Source organism: Sus scrofa, chromosome 6 (assembly GCF_054392235.1).
Source record: "Sus scrofa isolate SSC_HxYL_T2T_F1_AM1 chromosome 6, Sscrofa_HxYL_maternal_Yorkshire_Landrace_v2.0, whole genome shotgun sequence".
Classification (NCBI taxonomy): Eukaryota; Metazoa; Chordata; class Mammalia; order Artiodactyla; family Suidae; genus Sus; species Sus scrofa.
In genome coordinates, this window is record NC_139388.1 from 93,803,363 (window position 1) to 93,819,473 (window position 16,111).

A 16,111-nucleotide genomic window follows, 5' to 3' on the forward strand; every position below is an offset into this window, starting at 1 on the left:
CTTGAGCTGTGGTGTAGGTTGCAGACACAGCTCAGATCTGGTGTTGCTGTGGCTCTGGTGTAGGCTGGCAGCTGCAGCTCCAATTAGACCCCTAGTCCAGGAACGTCCATATGCCACGGGTGCGGCCCTAAAAAGACAAAAAAAAAAAAAAAGGCAAAAAAATAAATAAATAAATAAATAAATAAATAAAATAGGCTTTGTGCTAGGTGATGTTGCCTAACTCTCAGCGAACGTCCGTGTTCTGAGCACATTTAAGTTGGGCTTGGCTAAGCTGTGATAGTCATGAGATTGAGTGTACTATTAGCTTACAATGCGTTTTTTTTTTTTTTTTTTTTTTTTTGGTCTTTTTGCCATTTCTTGGGCCGCTCCCGTGGCTATATGGAGGTTCCCAGGCTAGGGGTCCAATTGGAGCTGCAGCCGCCGGCCTATGCCAGAGCCACAGCAACTCGGGATCCGAGCCGCGTGTGCAACCTACACCACAGCTCACGGCAATGCCAGATCTTTAACCCACTGAGCAAGGCCAGGGGTCGAACCTGCAACCTCGTGGTTCCTAGTCGGATTCGTTTTAACCACTGAGCCACACGAAAGGAACGCTTACAATGGGTTTTAAGGGAAGGTAACCTTATCCCAAGCTGGCGAAGATGTATAAAGGGAACGCCTTGGTGTTTATTACCTGCCTAGAATGCACCCTCCTTCTTTAGGGAACAACACCCCATTTTCCTTTGGGGAGCTACCCCTTCCCCACCCTCCTTCCTTCCTCGGGGGAGGGAGGTGGCTGAAGGCCCAGGCCCCGCCAATCAGAGGAGCTCACATCAAGCAGCAGGGCCATGGAGACAGAGTCCTGGGGTCCAGGGCTGGCAGATGGGGTGAGGACCTGCCGGGGGAGGAAGCCAGCCCCTCTGAAGGTCTAGTTGAGACTGGAAATAAAGTCTTGGTCTGAACTTTTAATCCCTCCCTGGCTTAGTTATACTGGCTATAAGCTCTCCTTTGCTTGAGCCAGGTTGAGTTGGGCAGCAGCATCGGCATTACCGGGGAATTTGTCAAACTGTGTATTCTCAGGCCCAACCCAGACTTACCGAATCAGAAAGTCTAGGGTGGGGCCCCAAAATCTGTCACTGAACAGGTGTTTCTGAGGCACACTCGTCTGAGAGCCACTGGAGAGTGCAGCAGAAGAATCAATACACTTTTCATTTCTACTCCCAAGTGGCTCTGGGGATAGCAACTGAACAAAGAGAGAATTTTCAGCTGGGTATATTTTTTGTGTGTGTGTCTTTTTAGGGCTGCACCCACGGCATGTGGAGGTTCCCAGGCTAGCAGTTGAATAGGAGCTGTAGTTGCCGGCCTACACCACAGCCATAGCAATGCGTCTGGGACCCACACCCAGCTCACTGCAAGGTACTTAACCCACTGAGAGAGGTCAGGGATTGAACCCTCATCTCATGGATACTAGTTGGGCTCATTAATCGCTGAGCCATGGTGGGAACTCCTGGGTATTTTTTTTCTTCCTTTTTTGGCTGCATCCACAGCATATAGAAGTTCCCAGGCCAGGGGTCGAAAATCTGAGTTGCCACAGAGACAACGCCAGATCCTTAACCCATTGTGCCACAGCAGGAACTTCTCGGCTGAGTATTTTTTTATTTGATTGTTGTTGTCTTCTCATTACATTTGTTAAAAATGACTTGGGTCTGGCTTGAGAGATAGTGTGTCAATTCCTTAGTTGTTGTACACTATTATTTTTTTTTCACACTTGTGTTCAGCCTAAAAGAGTGAAAATAAACATAAAGAAATCCAAAGTACCAAGTTTACCATCTTGGCATCTTGTCTGTCTATGGAAAAGTTGGGACTATAATCCCACACTCAGTCATTTCACTCAAGCTTTGCCTCCTTGGTACCCAGTCTTGAGCTGGGCTCCAAGGCATAGACTGGGCCTCTGTCCTGCCTATCTCTGTGTCAGAGAACACATACAGTCCACTAATAACTAAAATTTGGGGGTCCTAAGGGTTAGAGTCTGCTCCAGCATGAACCTGGGCTGTACCATTTTCAAGTTCCTTACCAGTGCACAGCCCTGAGTTTGGGTCCAGGCTCTGCCACTTACCAGCTGTGTGATCTTCAACAAATCACTTAGCCTCTCTGGGTCTCAGGTTCCTCCACTGCGAAATGAGTATAATAATTCCCATCTTGCAGGCTTGTTTTTAGGATGGAGGAAATGTATGTAGCCCAGTGGTGCCATTCACTAGCTGTGTGACCTTGAGCAGGTGAATTAGCCTCTCTAGCTTGTTTCCTGTCCTATAATATCAATAGTACAAACCTCACAGGGTTGTTGTGAATTATTTAAAGGTTATTTAAATCCTTACCACAAGGCGGCATGATAGGAAGCACTTGGGCAATGTTAGCTGCTATTGCTATTATTAAGCACAGAATACAGGCCCAGAGCACAGTAGATGCTCAATAAATAATGACCACTGTCAGGAGTTGTCTGGTGGCCTAGTGGTTTAAGGGTCTGGCATTGTCACTGCAGTGGTGACCAGGTTTGATCCCTGGCCCTGGTACTTTTCATGCTGTGGGTGCAACCAAAAATAAAAATAAATAGGAGTTCCTGTCGTGGCGCAGTGGTTAACGAATCTGACTAGGAACCATGAGGTTGTGGGTTCGATCCCTGCCCTTGCTCAGTGGGTTAACGATCCGGCGTTGCTGTGAGCTGTGGTGTGGGTTGCAGACACGGCTCAGATCCTGTGTTGCTGTGGCTCTGGTGTAGGCTGGCAGCTACAGCTCTCATTAGACCCCTAGCCTGGGAAACTCCATATGCCGCGGGAACGGCCCAAGAAATGGCAAAAAGACAAAAAAAAAAATATATATATATATATATATATATATATATATATATATATATATATATATATATATATAAATAGGAGTTCCCGTCGCGGCTCAGTGGTTAACGAATCTGACTAGGAACCATGAAGTTTCAGGTTCGATCCCTGGCCTCACTCAGTGGGTTCAGGATCCAGCATTGCTGTGAGCTGTGGTGTAGGTCGCAGACGTGGCTCGGATCTGGCGTTGCTGTGGTTCTGGCGTAGGCTGGTGGTTACAGCTCCAAATAGACCCCTAGCCTGGGAACTTCCATATGCCGTGGGTTCGGACCTAGAAAAGACAAAAATAAATAAAAATAAATAAATATAAAAATAAATAATGGCTGCTGTTAGTACTTAGTTTCCATCTTAACTTGAAGACAACTCTGACCTAACAATAGCTAATGCTGCTTTCAGCTTCTGGTTTCTGGTTACTTCAGGGTCTCTACTTTACTGATGCTTTCAGGGAATTTACTGTGCTGACGTGGGGTTGATGCCTTTTCTGCCAATTCATCCTGGGTCAGACTCCAAGTGCTAGCCTCTCTCAAGTCTCAGGCTGTTTGTTCTTGGCTTGCTCTCAGCATTCTTTGTCTGGCTTCACGTTCCATTCCCAGGGCCCAGCTCATGGACAGAGTCAGTCAGACCAGAATTAAGTCCCAGCCCTATTACTCACTAGACAGAGGATCAATTTATCTATTTATTTATTTAAATTAAAATTTAAAACAATTTATCTATCTATTTATTTACTTATTATCTTTTGAGGGCCACACTCAGGCTAGGGGTCGAATTGGGGCTGCAGCTGCCGGCCTACACTACAGCCACAGCAATGCCAGATCCAAGCCACGTCTGCGACCTACACCAGAGCTTACGGCAACACCAGATCCTTAACCCACTGGGCAAGGCCAGGGATCAAACCTGCATCTTCATGGATACTAGTCTGATTTGTTAACACTGAGCCACGACGGGAATTCCTAGACCGAAGATTTAATACAATTTTCTTGTCTGTGAAGTGGGACTAATTGTGCCTATCTTGCAGGGTTGTCTAAAGATTAAACCAGCGTGGTGCCTGTCATACAGTGGGTACTCAATCAATGTTAATTTTCTTTTCTGTCACCCCTCCCTATGGAGTAAATCCCATAGTTATTCTGAACCAGGGCAGTGATCTGTAAAAAGGGGCAATGACCTTTCCTACCTGAGGCGGAGACTGCCACTCTCCACACACTAAGCACTCTCCTTTTCTTCTTTACTATTTTGACTTTATTGGGGTGGCAGAAAACAATGACATACCAGATAAAGATGACATATTCTTGCCTCCCTTGCAGCTAGTTGGCACCGTGTTCCTATGTTTTGGCCAATGATGAAAGAAATACCAGGAGCAGGTATGGGTTGAGTTGTGTCTGCCCCCAAAAGATATGTTAAAGTTCTAATGCCTAATATCACAGTGTGATGCTATTTGGAAAATACCATCTTTACCCAGGTAATCTAGTTAAAATGAGGTCATTCAGGTGGGCCCTGATCCAAGATGACTGGAGTCCTTATTAAAAGGGGAAATTTGGTCACAGAGACTGACAGGTACCCAGGGAAGATGCTGAGAAGACACAGGGAAAAAAGAATGTCTAATTGTGTATGACTGAGTCACTTTGCTGTACGGCAGAAATTGGCACAACATTATAAATACTTTAATTAAAATTTAAAACAATTTTAAAAAGGCACAATGAGAAGAAGATAGCTGAGTGATTGGAGCGATGCATCTACAAGACAACGAAGAGCAAGGATTGCCAGTGGACACCGGAAGCAGGAACGGGCAAGGAAGGATTCTCCTCTAGGATCATTAGAGAGAGTGTGGCCCTGCCCACACCTTGATTTTGGAATTCTATCCTCCGGAACTGTGAAACTATAAATATCTGCAGTCTTGGAGTTCCCGTCCCGACTCAGCAGAAATGAATCTGACTAACATCCATGAGGAGGCAGGTTCGAACTCTGGCCTTGCTTAGTGGGTTAAGGATCCAGCGTTGCCATAAGCTGTGGTGTAGGTTGCATACGTGGCTCGGATCCTGAGTTGCTATGGCTGGGGTGTAGGCCAGCAACGACAGCTCCAATTGGATTTCTAGCCTGGGAACCTCCATACGCCTCGGGTGCTGCCCTAAAAAGACAAAATAAATAAATAAATAGGTATCCGTTGTCTTAATTCACCCAGTTTTTGGTAATTTGTTACAGCAATCCTGGGAAATTAGCATGTGGAATTTGGAAATGGCTGCTTCCTCCTGCCTGGAACATGCAGGGTTGGTGTTTAAAATATTTAAAAATCAGTATAGAGATGGGCACTGATCAATCAGAAAGGACACTGGCTATAAATAATTTGTCTGGTTACACTCACGTGTACTGATTAAATATTAGCTCTAGGAATGTGCTGGCACCCTTGCAGCCATTTTGGACCATGAGACTAAAAGCCAAGCAGTGAGGAAGGTAGATTTGAAAGAGAGGAGGCATCTTGGTTCCTGATGATGTTGTGGAACTGTCACACCAGATTTGGACTGCCCACCTCCAGTGTTATACTACTTATACAGTAGAGTAAATCTGTTTATGGCTTTATTACTTTTTTTTTTGGCCTCACTTATAGCATGTGGAAGTTCCCCGCCAGGGATCAAAACTGTGCCTGTGCCACAGCTGCAGCAATGCCAGATCCTTAACCCACTACACCACATGGGAACTTTTTTTGGGTCTTTTTGTCTTTTTAGGGCCGCACATGAGGCATATGGAGGTTCCCAGGCTAGGGAATCTAATCCGAGCTGTAGCCACCAGCCTACATCACAGCCACAGCAACTCAGGATCCAAGCTGAGTCTGCAACCTACACCATAGCTCACGGCAACGCCAGATCCTTAACCCACTGAGCGAGGCCAGGGATCAAACCCGCAACCTCATGGTTCCTAGTCGGATTCATTTCCACTGTGCCACGACAGGAACTCCCACATGGGAACTTCTGATGGCTCAATTACTTTCAACTTTTCCCTTTTCCTCAGCCAAACCTAAATTTAACTGATATCCAATCAGATGAAATACTAGGAAGCTAGAATGAAATGATGAACAGGAAAGTATTTTACAAACACTCCAGCTCTATGCACATATAAGACATTTTTATTGTTGCAGCATTTGCAATTGCAATTATTATTGGCTTAGGAAGAATAGGTTGAAATTGACTAATATGATTCTGGCCAAAGATCAAAACCTCTTTGTTCTGCACCAGCAACATGTTCTTGAGGGCTCTGCATAGCATTCGTGGATAACAGTGCCATGAGAGACTAGCAGGAAAGGGGCCACCAGCCTTTGGACTGGATGCCAGCAGGATGACTGCGTGACTTTTTTTGATCTGGGGTCTGAATGCTCAGCCTCTGGTTGGCAATTAAGCAAGAAGGTTAAAGACCAGGCTAGAGAGTTTTCAATTTGAGCTCTACTCTTACTTGCTGTGTGATCCTGGGTAAGTTACTAAACTTCTCTGAGTCTCAGATTCCTTATCTGTAAAGTGGGGACAATTATAGCCCCTATGACATAGGGTTGTCATGGAGATTCAGTGACATCATATACCTAGTAGGGAAAGAGATAACGCCACAGCTTACTTGTATCTAGTCTGGGAGACAGATTTTTCTGCTCTACTACAGATTACACATGGACAGATTGGATTATGGTTTGTTTCTTTTTACCTTTATTGATTCATTCAGTAAGCATATCGAATGTGCCTATTATGTGTCTACTATATGCCAGGTGGTGAAAAGAGCTAGTGAGGCAGACTTAGGCCATGGCATCCAAATAAAATCAGCGCAAAGAATGATTTTTAAAAAAATAGAGCCAAAGTTTGTTTGGGTGCCTCTCCCCTCCTCTTACTGTTATCTCTTCTTCTTTTTTTTTGCCTCTTCTAGGGCCGCTCCTGTGGCATATGGAAGTTCCCAGGTTAGGGGGTCTAATCGGAGCTGTAGCCGTGGGCCTATGCCACAGCCACAGCAACGCCAGATCCAATGCCGCGTCTGGCATTGCGACAGGTCATGGCAATGCCAGATCCTTAACCCACTGAGCAAGGTCAGGGATCAAACCCGAAACCTCATGGTTCCTACTCGGATTCGTTAACCTCTGCGCCATGACGGGCACTCCTGTTATCTCTTCTTGAGGGCTCTCTTTGAGGTTTTTGCCATGGCCACTCTGGTCTACTCCCTCCCTGTCAGCAGATGCTTGTTCTTAGGAGAACTTCAGTCACTAATACCATGATGCAAATGGCTACAGATCTCTCGAAGCCTTGGCCTGAAAATGACCCCTCCTGTGAGGGTGACTGCCTCCCTGTGCTGTTCCTGTGCATAGGAAGCAAGAACGTTCCAGGCAGAAGGGCCCAGAGAAATCTTTCAGCACTAACAGTTTCAGTCCACAGGGAGAAATAAAGCCAGGTAGAAGTGGCGTCAGTAGGATGGTCCAACCAAGGACATCCAGCAGTTATGTGGCCAGGCCGTGGCGGTCAGAAAATGGCTCTTCTAGACTCTGTGGTCACTGCTCTATACCATCTGTGTGCTGAGGATGCTTTGATTAGATTGTGTGGGGTGCCCTAAGGAGATACAGACACAGAACAAGAAGTGCCTCTGGCTTTCAAGAAGCCTACAGCTCAACAGGGGATATGAACACATATGTTAGACCAGAAGCCTCACTGATTGGAAATGCTGCCTTCACCGTATACCAAACTTTTTCAATATGCATGTTCTAGACTCTATTCTGTTCTACAACTGTCTCTTCCTGTGCCAGCACCATGCTGTTTAAAAGACCAGAACCGTATAAAATAGAGGGTGTCCTCTTTCTTCTTTTTCAAGAATGCTTGGATGTTCTTGTACAATTATTGTTTCAGATTAACTTCTGAATTAGCTTTTGAGTAGTACAGAGAGTAACTCTTACTGAACACTCTTTTTTTTTTACGCCAGGCACTGGGTGCTCTGAGAAGCCAGGCACTCAGTTCCTGTCCCTGGAAGCTCACAGACTAGCTGGGAAGTGTAACCCAACAAGAAGTGTAAAACAACAGGAATCTCACACCATGGGTGACAAAAGCCAGAAGAGTGAAGAGTCCATACAAATATAAGTGTTGAGAGTTCCACCGCTCCTCCAGGCTAGGAAAGTCATGGGAGGCTCATCAGAGGAGGTGACATATTGGACTTTGATGGATGTGCAGGAGCAGGAGTTCATGAGATGTAAAAGATAAGAAATGATTTGAGTTAAGGAAGTCAGAGAACGCTTCTCGGAGAAGGAGACACATTTTATTTGAGGAGTAGGAGTTTGCCAGATTCAGAAGGTAGGATGGAGGGAGGGGTTGCCCCGAGCTGGGAAAGTCACAAGAAGGAATTCTGAGACCATTTCATCTGGGTTTTGAGTTGGAGGAATCAAAGAAGATGCTGGAATAGTCAAATAAAAAGGATTTTATTAGGAAGGTAATACAAGGAAATATCATTTGACCTCGGCTTCCAGGGAGGAGTGGGCAGTTTACCGGTTTAGAGAGGAGAGGCACCGTGAAGCTGAGGTAGTCCCAGAAAAGGCGGAAGCAAACAGGAAACCTCCTTGGCTTCCTCCTTACTCTAAGATCCAAGATTTAGAAGCTAAGGGTCCCACCGTGTAGATGGTCGGGATTCTGAGCTGGCGGCGCTGCAGTTCTGACTTCCCAGTGTAGGATAGCGGTGGAGGGGGCTCGGCAGGATTGAGGATCAGCCTTCCGGAGCGGACCCCCGGAGCTGAAGGCTTTATGTCGGAATCGACCAATGGGATGCCGGCACCCAGTTGCCAAGGCTACGGAGGGTGGCCGAGCAGAGGCGGGGCCTGGATGCCAGGGGCGGGGTCTGGGCGGGGCTTATATAAGCGGGCTGCGGGCAGAAGGCGGGGCGTGGGGTCAGTGGCTGCTGGGCGGGCGGGGCGCAGGCCGCGGGGCCCGAGCCTGGGGGAGCGAGCGAGCGGAGGCGCAGAGGATCCGATTCACTCGCTGGGGAGACCTATGGGCCGAAGCCGTGTAAATGCGTTTTAAGGCGAGTGCGGGGAGTGGCTCGGGGAGCCTGGGGAGCGGGCGCTCGCGGCTCCAGTGCTGACCTGCTCCCCGGCCCCTCTTGCCTCCTCTCAGCAGGGGCCTCGGCTCCGCAACTGCCACTCCTTCTCGGGGTGTTGCACAAGTTTCGAGGTTACCGGTGACCCCCCCTAGCAGCGCGCCTGGTTCTGGCCCCCGCGAAGGAGGACGGGGCTTGGTAAGCGGACCTCGGGGGGCGGGACCTCGGCCCTGCACTCAGGAAGGCTCACCTGGGCAGAATTTCAGCCTTGGGTTCTTGCCTGGGAGCCCGGGACCCCCACCCACCAGGTGGAACCCCCATGCACGCTTAGAATACTAGCATGTCAGGACCAGCCCGACCCCCATTTCGAAACGGTGAAACTGAGGCTCCGAGAGGGAACGAGGCGTACCCAAGGTCACGCGGCAAGAGAGCAGACCCTAACCTCAGTTCTCGAGTGGAGACTCCTAGGTGGGGCCAAGCGCAGCCACTTCAGGTGGGCGTGGTCAGGATGGCGGGAGGCACCTGGAAATTTACCTACTCGGCTTTCCTGCTCCTTTCTCTCTCTTTCTTTCCCTTTTACTAAAACTCGAATTTCAGAACTGGAAAAGATCACCAAAACAATTCGTCCATTTTACAGATGGGGGACTGAGGCTCAGAGAGGCAATGACATCTAGACAGATAATGCCTTGTCCCGGTCCAGGATTCTTACTCGTCCCAGCTAACCTAAGCTCCCCAGGCTTGTGCTGAGGGCAGGGTGTGACAGGACGAGGCGCCCTGGCCTGGGGAGGTGAGGGGCGCAGCCAAGGCCAGGCCCCCAGCGGCCCCCTCACTCTCCCCCGCAGTGTGTTGCATACTTTCTAAGGCGGCCGGAGGCATCGGCAGCTCCATCCAGCCCACCGGCTCCTCCTCCTCGGCATGGCTGGCTACCTGAGTGAAACGGACTTTGTGATGGTGGAGGAGGGCTTCAGCACCCGAGACCTGCTGGAGGAGCTCACTCTGGGGGCCTCACAGGCCACCACGGTGAGGGTCTGGGAGTGGGGGGGTGGGCCCTCTGTTCCCCCAGCAGGCCCAGCTGCCCCTTAGGGCCCTCATCTTCTTTCACTTATTTGGTATTCAGTCCTTGGTATTTGCGAGAGGCTCATTTTATCTCCAAATTCCTGGTCCTTGCCCCTAAACCTGCCCCTCCTGTGTCCCCCGCCTTCATAAACCACACCACCATCACCTGCCCAGCCCTCTAAGTCAGGAACCTGGGAGTCCTTACATCCCCCTCCCACAGCTGGGCACCACTAAGCTCTGTGGATTCGGCCTCCTTAAATTACCCTGCCATGTGCGCTTCTGGAATTTCACTTGGTAGTTTAGGCCTCATATCTCTAAAGGCTCCCTAATCTTTTCTTTCCCTCACTTCACTCCTTTCAACTTTATCATAGCTCTGCTCAAAATCAGAATTCTTGGGAGTTCCCATTGTGGCTTAGTGGGTTAAGAACCCAACTAGTATCCATGAGGACGCCGGTTCTATCCCTGGCCTCGCTCAGTGGGTTAAGGTTCCGGTGTTGCTGTGAGCTGTGCTCTGGGTTGCAGATGCAGCTTGGATCTGGCATTGCTGTGGCTGTGGCATACGTATGGCAGCAGCTACAACTCTGATTTGACCCCTAGCCTGGGAACTTCCATATGCCACAGGTTCGGCCCTAAGAGGCAAAAAAATAAAATGAAATAAATTTAAAAAATAAAATAAAAATAATAATAATAATCAGAATTCTTCGGCAGTTTCCCTCTGCCGACAGGATCCAAGTCAGAACCCTCTGCCTTCATAGCCCCATGTCTGACTTTTCCCACAGTATATATTATCTTCCATCAGAGCTGGGCCAGTCTACTCATATTTTCCAGTGATTCCACGTGCTCCACCATCACTCCTTTGCCCAGGCTTCTCCCTGGAACACCCATCTCCCAGCCTCTCTTTCTTACCTACTTTCATTCATTGCTTATTACTCATCTGGGTCACCTTTTCCTGATTACCCCAGGCAGATTTTGTATTTTCCTCCTCCATAGCCCCCACTGCATTTTGTAGAAACTCCTGTTTAGTATTTACTGAATGGGCTTGTAATTGCTTAAAGGGTTAGTTCTCATCCAGACCGAAGCCCTTTCAGAACTAGAGCCCTGTCTGGTCTTTTCTGTACCTTACTTAGCATACTTGATAAGTACACTTAGTCAGACACCAAGTGGGCATCAGTAAAAAAAGTGTTGCATAGAAGGGAAACTGCATCCCAGGAAAGGGTTAAGTCATGTGGTCTCACCCATGGCCACACACATGTTCAGCCCTCCACAGCCAGTTGTCCAAGGGCATGGGTGCCATGGCAGTGGGACTACCTCAAGACTTCATTGAAAGCCAGTGACTGTAGGCTCTAGCTTTGGTCTTCAAGGAATTAATGTTTTTCTGGAGGAGGCATGTATGTATACACAGCTCTGTTACTTTGGAAGTATGTACAAAATGCAATGAGAGCATTAAAGGCAGAGTTGCCTTATTGGTTTGGGAAAAAGCAGGGTTTCAGCTAAATCTTGAAGGTAGATTAGGAATTTGCCAGACAGTTGTGGGGGAAGGGTATTCTACATGGACGGCAGGTGGGAATGAAGGCTAGGATAGAGCTGGAGTTTGAGCTGCCCTGAGGGGAGGAGCTGGAGCTGGATGGCAGAGCCTGGGATGTACTGTAGGCTTGGGGAGGGAGCCCCAGAGAACTTTAAGGCAGGAGGCTTGGGAGGTCCTTGGGTGGGGTCTCATATTCACCCTTGTTGTTGTACAGGACAAGGTTGCTGCCTTCTTCTTGGCCGACCTGGGTGCTGTAGTGAGGAAGCACTTCTACTTTCTGAAGTGCCTGCCACGAGTCCGACCCTTTTACGCTGTCAAGTGCAACAGCAGCCCAGGCGTGCTGAAGGTCCTGGCTGAGCTGGGGCTGGGCTTCAGCTGTGCCAATAAGGTGAGCCCCTGCCCCCCACTGGTGCACTGACCCTCGCTGCCTACTGAACACACACGTGGCCTGGCTGCTGTGGGTGGACCTGAAGCAGAGGGACCTGTAATTGGCCCCTGCCCTCCTGGGAAGGGCCACCCATGTGAGAGGGGTTTAAGGGATGAGGGAGGGAGAAACAAGCTTAGAATTTGCCAGCCTTGACGTTCCAAATCAGAACCATGTGCATCCCTTGGTAGGTGGGTCACTTTTTTTTTTTGTCTTTTTGACTTTTCTAGGGCCACTCCCACGGCATATGGAGGTTCCCAGACTAGGGGTCTAATTGGAGCTGTTGCTGCTGGCCTATGCCAGAGCCACAGCAATGTGGGATCCCAGCAGCATCTGCGACCTATACCACAGCTCACGGCAACGCTGGATTGTTAACCCACTAAGCAAGGCCAGGGATCAAACCTGCAACCTCATGGTTCCTAGTTGGATTCGTTAACCACTGCGCCATGACGGGAACTCTGGGTCACCTTTTTAATGGATTTGCAGACTTCTCAGCACGTGTGTCCCTTGGTAGGTGGGTCACCTTTTTAATTTTGGATTTGCAGATTTCTCAGCACAGGACTATACGTGGTATGCTTCCAATTAAAACCAAACCAAACCAAACCAGCTTTTTTAATCATTGGTTTTGTTTTTTCTTTTATAATCTTAATAAGTGACTGTACATTTTCTTAACTAATCCTTTTAGAGTTTTGTTGTTGCCAGTTCTGCATTTCTAATTTGATGGACACTGTTGTCTTAATACCCTCCTGCTCTCTTACTTTGCTTATTTACTCTCATTCTCTGAAACTCCCGCACTGTGCTAGACACTGCGAAGTAGAGCTGGCAATACAGTGTGGAGTGAAATAGACTTTTTGGTCCTTGAGTTGAAGGCTTCACTTTTCTATTTTCCTTTTGTTCTGACTTCATAAAAGCCTTTAAAGCTATAAAGTTTTCTCAGCGTACAGCTCTGGACATACTTATTCATTCAGCAAACATTTACTGAGCACCTGCTGTGAGGCCAAGGACTTTCCTAGGTGGGGATTTAGCAAGGGAACAAAACAAAGCAAAAAAAAAAAGCCCTTCCTTCGTGGCGCTTGCTTTCTAAAGAACAGACAAGTTAAATGATGAAAATCTATGGTATTTTGGATGGTAAAAGCTGTGAAGAAGATTAAAGGGGGAAAGGGAAGTGGGGGAGAGACGTGAATGTTGGGAGAGAGGATTGTGCTCTGAGATAGTTTGGCCAGGGAAGGCTTCACTGAGATTTGAACGAAGGTCTGAAGGAAGCAAAGGATCCAGCCAGGTGGATAACCAGGGGAAGAGCAGTCCAGGCAGAAGGACCAGCAAGTGCAAAAGCCCTGAGGTGGCAGCAAGCCTGGTGGGCATTTAGTTTGTGATATTATTATTACTGTTATTTTTTAATGATTAGTCATGATTATTTTGAGGAAGAACCCCTTTTAAGCCCTGGTCAGCAATATAGCTGGGTGTTGTGAGGAGGATTCTAGAAAGGGATTCTGGAGGAAACAGAAGGAGAGCTTGCCTGGGCAGGATACAGGGATGCAGGGATTCCAGCGGGGAAAGCAGTGTGCACCATAGTGGAACACACAGATTCGCCTTTATCAGAGATGCATGTTAACGTCCTCATGGTCAATGGGCCTCCTTCGTGTCACCTGCAGGGCCCCTTTGCTTCAGCTCTTGCTCTGCACACCTAGTTTCATGCATGCCCCACATAAAGCTCCTTGAGGTGTCTAAGGGGAGAGATGGCCATTTTGCAGTTGAGGAAACTGGGGGCCAGCTGCAGAGCAGCATACTTGGGAAGTCCTTGGGTCCTTGGTCACAGGGTTAGGATGTCCCCCCTGCAGCATGCTAAGCCTCCACTCTGACTGAGGAGGAAGGGGACTCTTTTCCTGCCCCCTTGGTCTAGGCGTGAAGAAGAGGACTGAAGCCCACTGACTAGAGTCTTCTGCTTCTGAAAACCCAGAGAGGGGGGGCACTGTTCTTGGCCCCCAGGGCTGGCCTCCGAAGGGCAGAGCCGTGGGTGCTAGGGCTTAGAAGTCAGTGGAGGACATTAAAAGCATCTCTGGTCTGCCAAGGGATCCAGGGCGCTTTGCCAAGCATCTTCTGTACATGATCTCATTTTATTCTTGCCACAACCCTGTGAGGTAATTATTAGCATCGTGATTCTGACAACAGCCCTGTGAGGAAGCAGGTACCCTATAAGGAAAGGAGGCTTGAGGGACATCAGCGGTTGAGTGATGCACTAGGCAGGGGCCGTTTAAGTATGACAAGGGTCTCTGACTCTATTGCTGCTGTCTTCTCCAAGGTCCTCGGGAAGGGGATGGCAGAACCGGGACCCTTCCCTGTAGGTGGGGTCACGTCGCTCTTGGGTGCATGCATTTACTGAGAGGTGGCTCCTGGAGGCACAGCTTTTCTTGGAAGGCCGAGGCTGCCCTCTTCTGGTGGCTGTAGTGGTGGCCAGGCTGTACTGCACCATGGCTTTGCAGACACTGACCTAGGTTTAGGTGTGAGCTGGGGCTGGGTGTACAGCCATGCATGTATCAGACAGGCTCCAGGGTCAAGGGCACCCGGCAGGCATTGCACAGGGCTCTGTGCCCCCCCTCCCCCCACCGCTTCCCAAGGACTTTGTCATCTCTCCCGCCCCCTCCCTTGTCCTCTCCTGCTCTTTCCCTCAGCATCCTCCCATCTTCCCTGGACACCACATGGTCCCCTAGCCCAATCCCTTGCTCTGTCTTCATGGCCAGACTGAATTGTCTACACTTGCCCGTTTCCACTCCTTAAACCACTGCTCCCTGTCCTCCATTCATCATTTCAAGGAATCTCCTCTTACCAAGTCCCCAGCGATCTCCCGGATCCAGTGAGCACTTTATTTTAAACATTCATTTTGAATTATTCAAATAATACATTGATTTATTTGCAAAAAAAAAAGCAGAATATCAGTTTTAGCTCTCCAAAGATAATCGCCATCCTGAGTTCGAGTTTGGTGGGTAACTAGTATTCAAAAAACACTTACCAATATGATCCATAGAAAACATACAAAATGTCTTGTGATTTTGTGAAAAAAAAAAAAAAAAAAAAGATGTTCATGTGGTCGGTACTGGAACACAATGGCTTTAAATCCAGCAGATTTTGGCGACCTGTCTGTGTTGATGTATTTAGACCTTGTAGGGTACTTTCCTTGGTCCTTCTACTTTTTGTTCTCACCATAAAAGAGGTGGTTATTTTATTTGTTTTTTGTTTTTGCGTGTGTGTGGTGAGAACATTGTACATGAGATCTGCCTTCTTATATTTTTACCTGTGTAACGTGGAATTGTTAACTACGGGCACCGCGTTGTACAGCAGTTCTCTAGAACTTATTCCTCTTGCAGAACTGACAGTTTATGTGCATTGCATAGCAGCTCCCCATTCACAACACGTTCTTTTAAAAAACACAGGCGGGAGTTCCCGTCATGGCTCAGTGATTAATAAATCCGATTAGTATCCATGAGGACGTGGGTTCAATCCCTGGCCTCGCTCAGTGGGTTAAGGATCTGGCATTGCTGTGAGTTGCTGTGTAGGTCACAGACATGGCTCCGATCCCTCATTGCTGTGGCTGTGGCATAGGCCAGCAGCTACAGCTCCGATTCGACCCCTAGCCTGGAAACCTCCATATGCTGCGGGTGCAGCCTTAAAAAGACAAAAGACAAAAATAAATAAATAAATAAATAAATAAATAAATAAATAAAAATAAAAACACAGGCATACCTTAGAGATATTGCGGGCTGGGTTCCAGACCACTACAATCACGTGAATATCGCAATAAAGCGAGTCACCTGATTTTTTTTGGTTTCCCAGTGCATAGAAAAGTTATGTTTACACTATCCTATAGTCTATTTGGTGTGAAATAGCACTATGTCTAAAAAAACCAACATACGTACCTTAATTTAACAATCCCTTACTATTAAAAATGTTATCATCTGAGCCTTCAGCAAATCATAATCTTTTTGCTGGTGGAGGGTCTTGCCTCGATGTTGATGGTTGCTGATGGATCGGGGTGGGGGTTGCTGAAGTTTGGGGCAGCTGTGGTAACTTCTTTTTTTTAATGGCTGTGGCAGCACCTGCAGCAAATGGATGTTCCCAGGCCAGGGACTGAATCCGAGCTGTGACCGACACCAATAGCTGCGGCAATGCTCAGATCCTTTAACCCACTGTGCCAGGCTGGGGGTCAAA

At 48.1% G+C, this 16,111-nt stretch overlaps 1 protein-coding gene across 17 annotated transcripts in view; it reads left to right on the forward strand.

Annotated features, from left to right (window-relative positions):
• The first annotated feature begins 8,789 nt into the window (after positions 1-8,789).
• AZIN2 (antizyme inhibitor 2) overlaps positions 8,790-16,111 on the forward strand; it is a 159,412-nt gene continuing 152,090 nt past the window's right edge. For 14 of the 17 annotated variants that reach the window (XR_014804759.1, XR_014804758.1, XR_014804757.1 and 11 more), the window contains exons 1-4: positions 8,790-8,888; positions 8,981-9,101; positions 9,746-9,923; positions 11,699-11,872. Coding sequence is in view for 12 of the 17 variants with exons in the window: in XM_084958024.1 (XP_084814150.1) it covers positions 9,819-9,923; positions 11,699-11,872 (279 nt within the window). In the remaining 5 variants the exon portion in view is untranslated. 17 annotated transcript variants of the gene reach the window in all.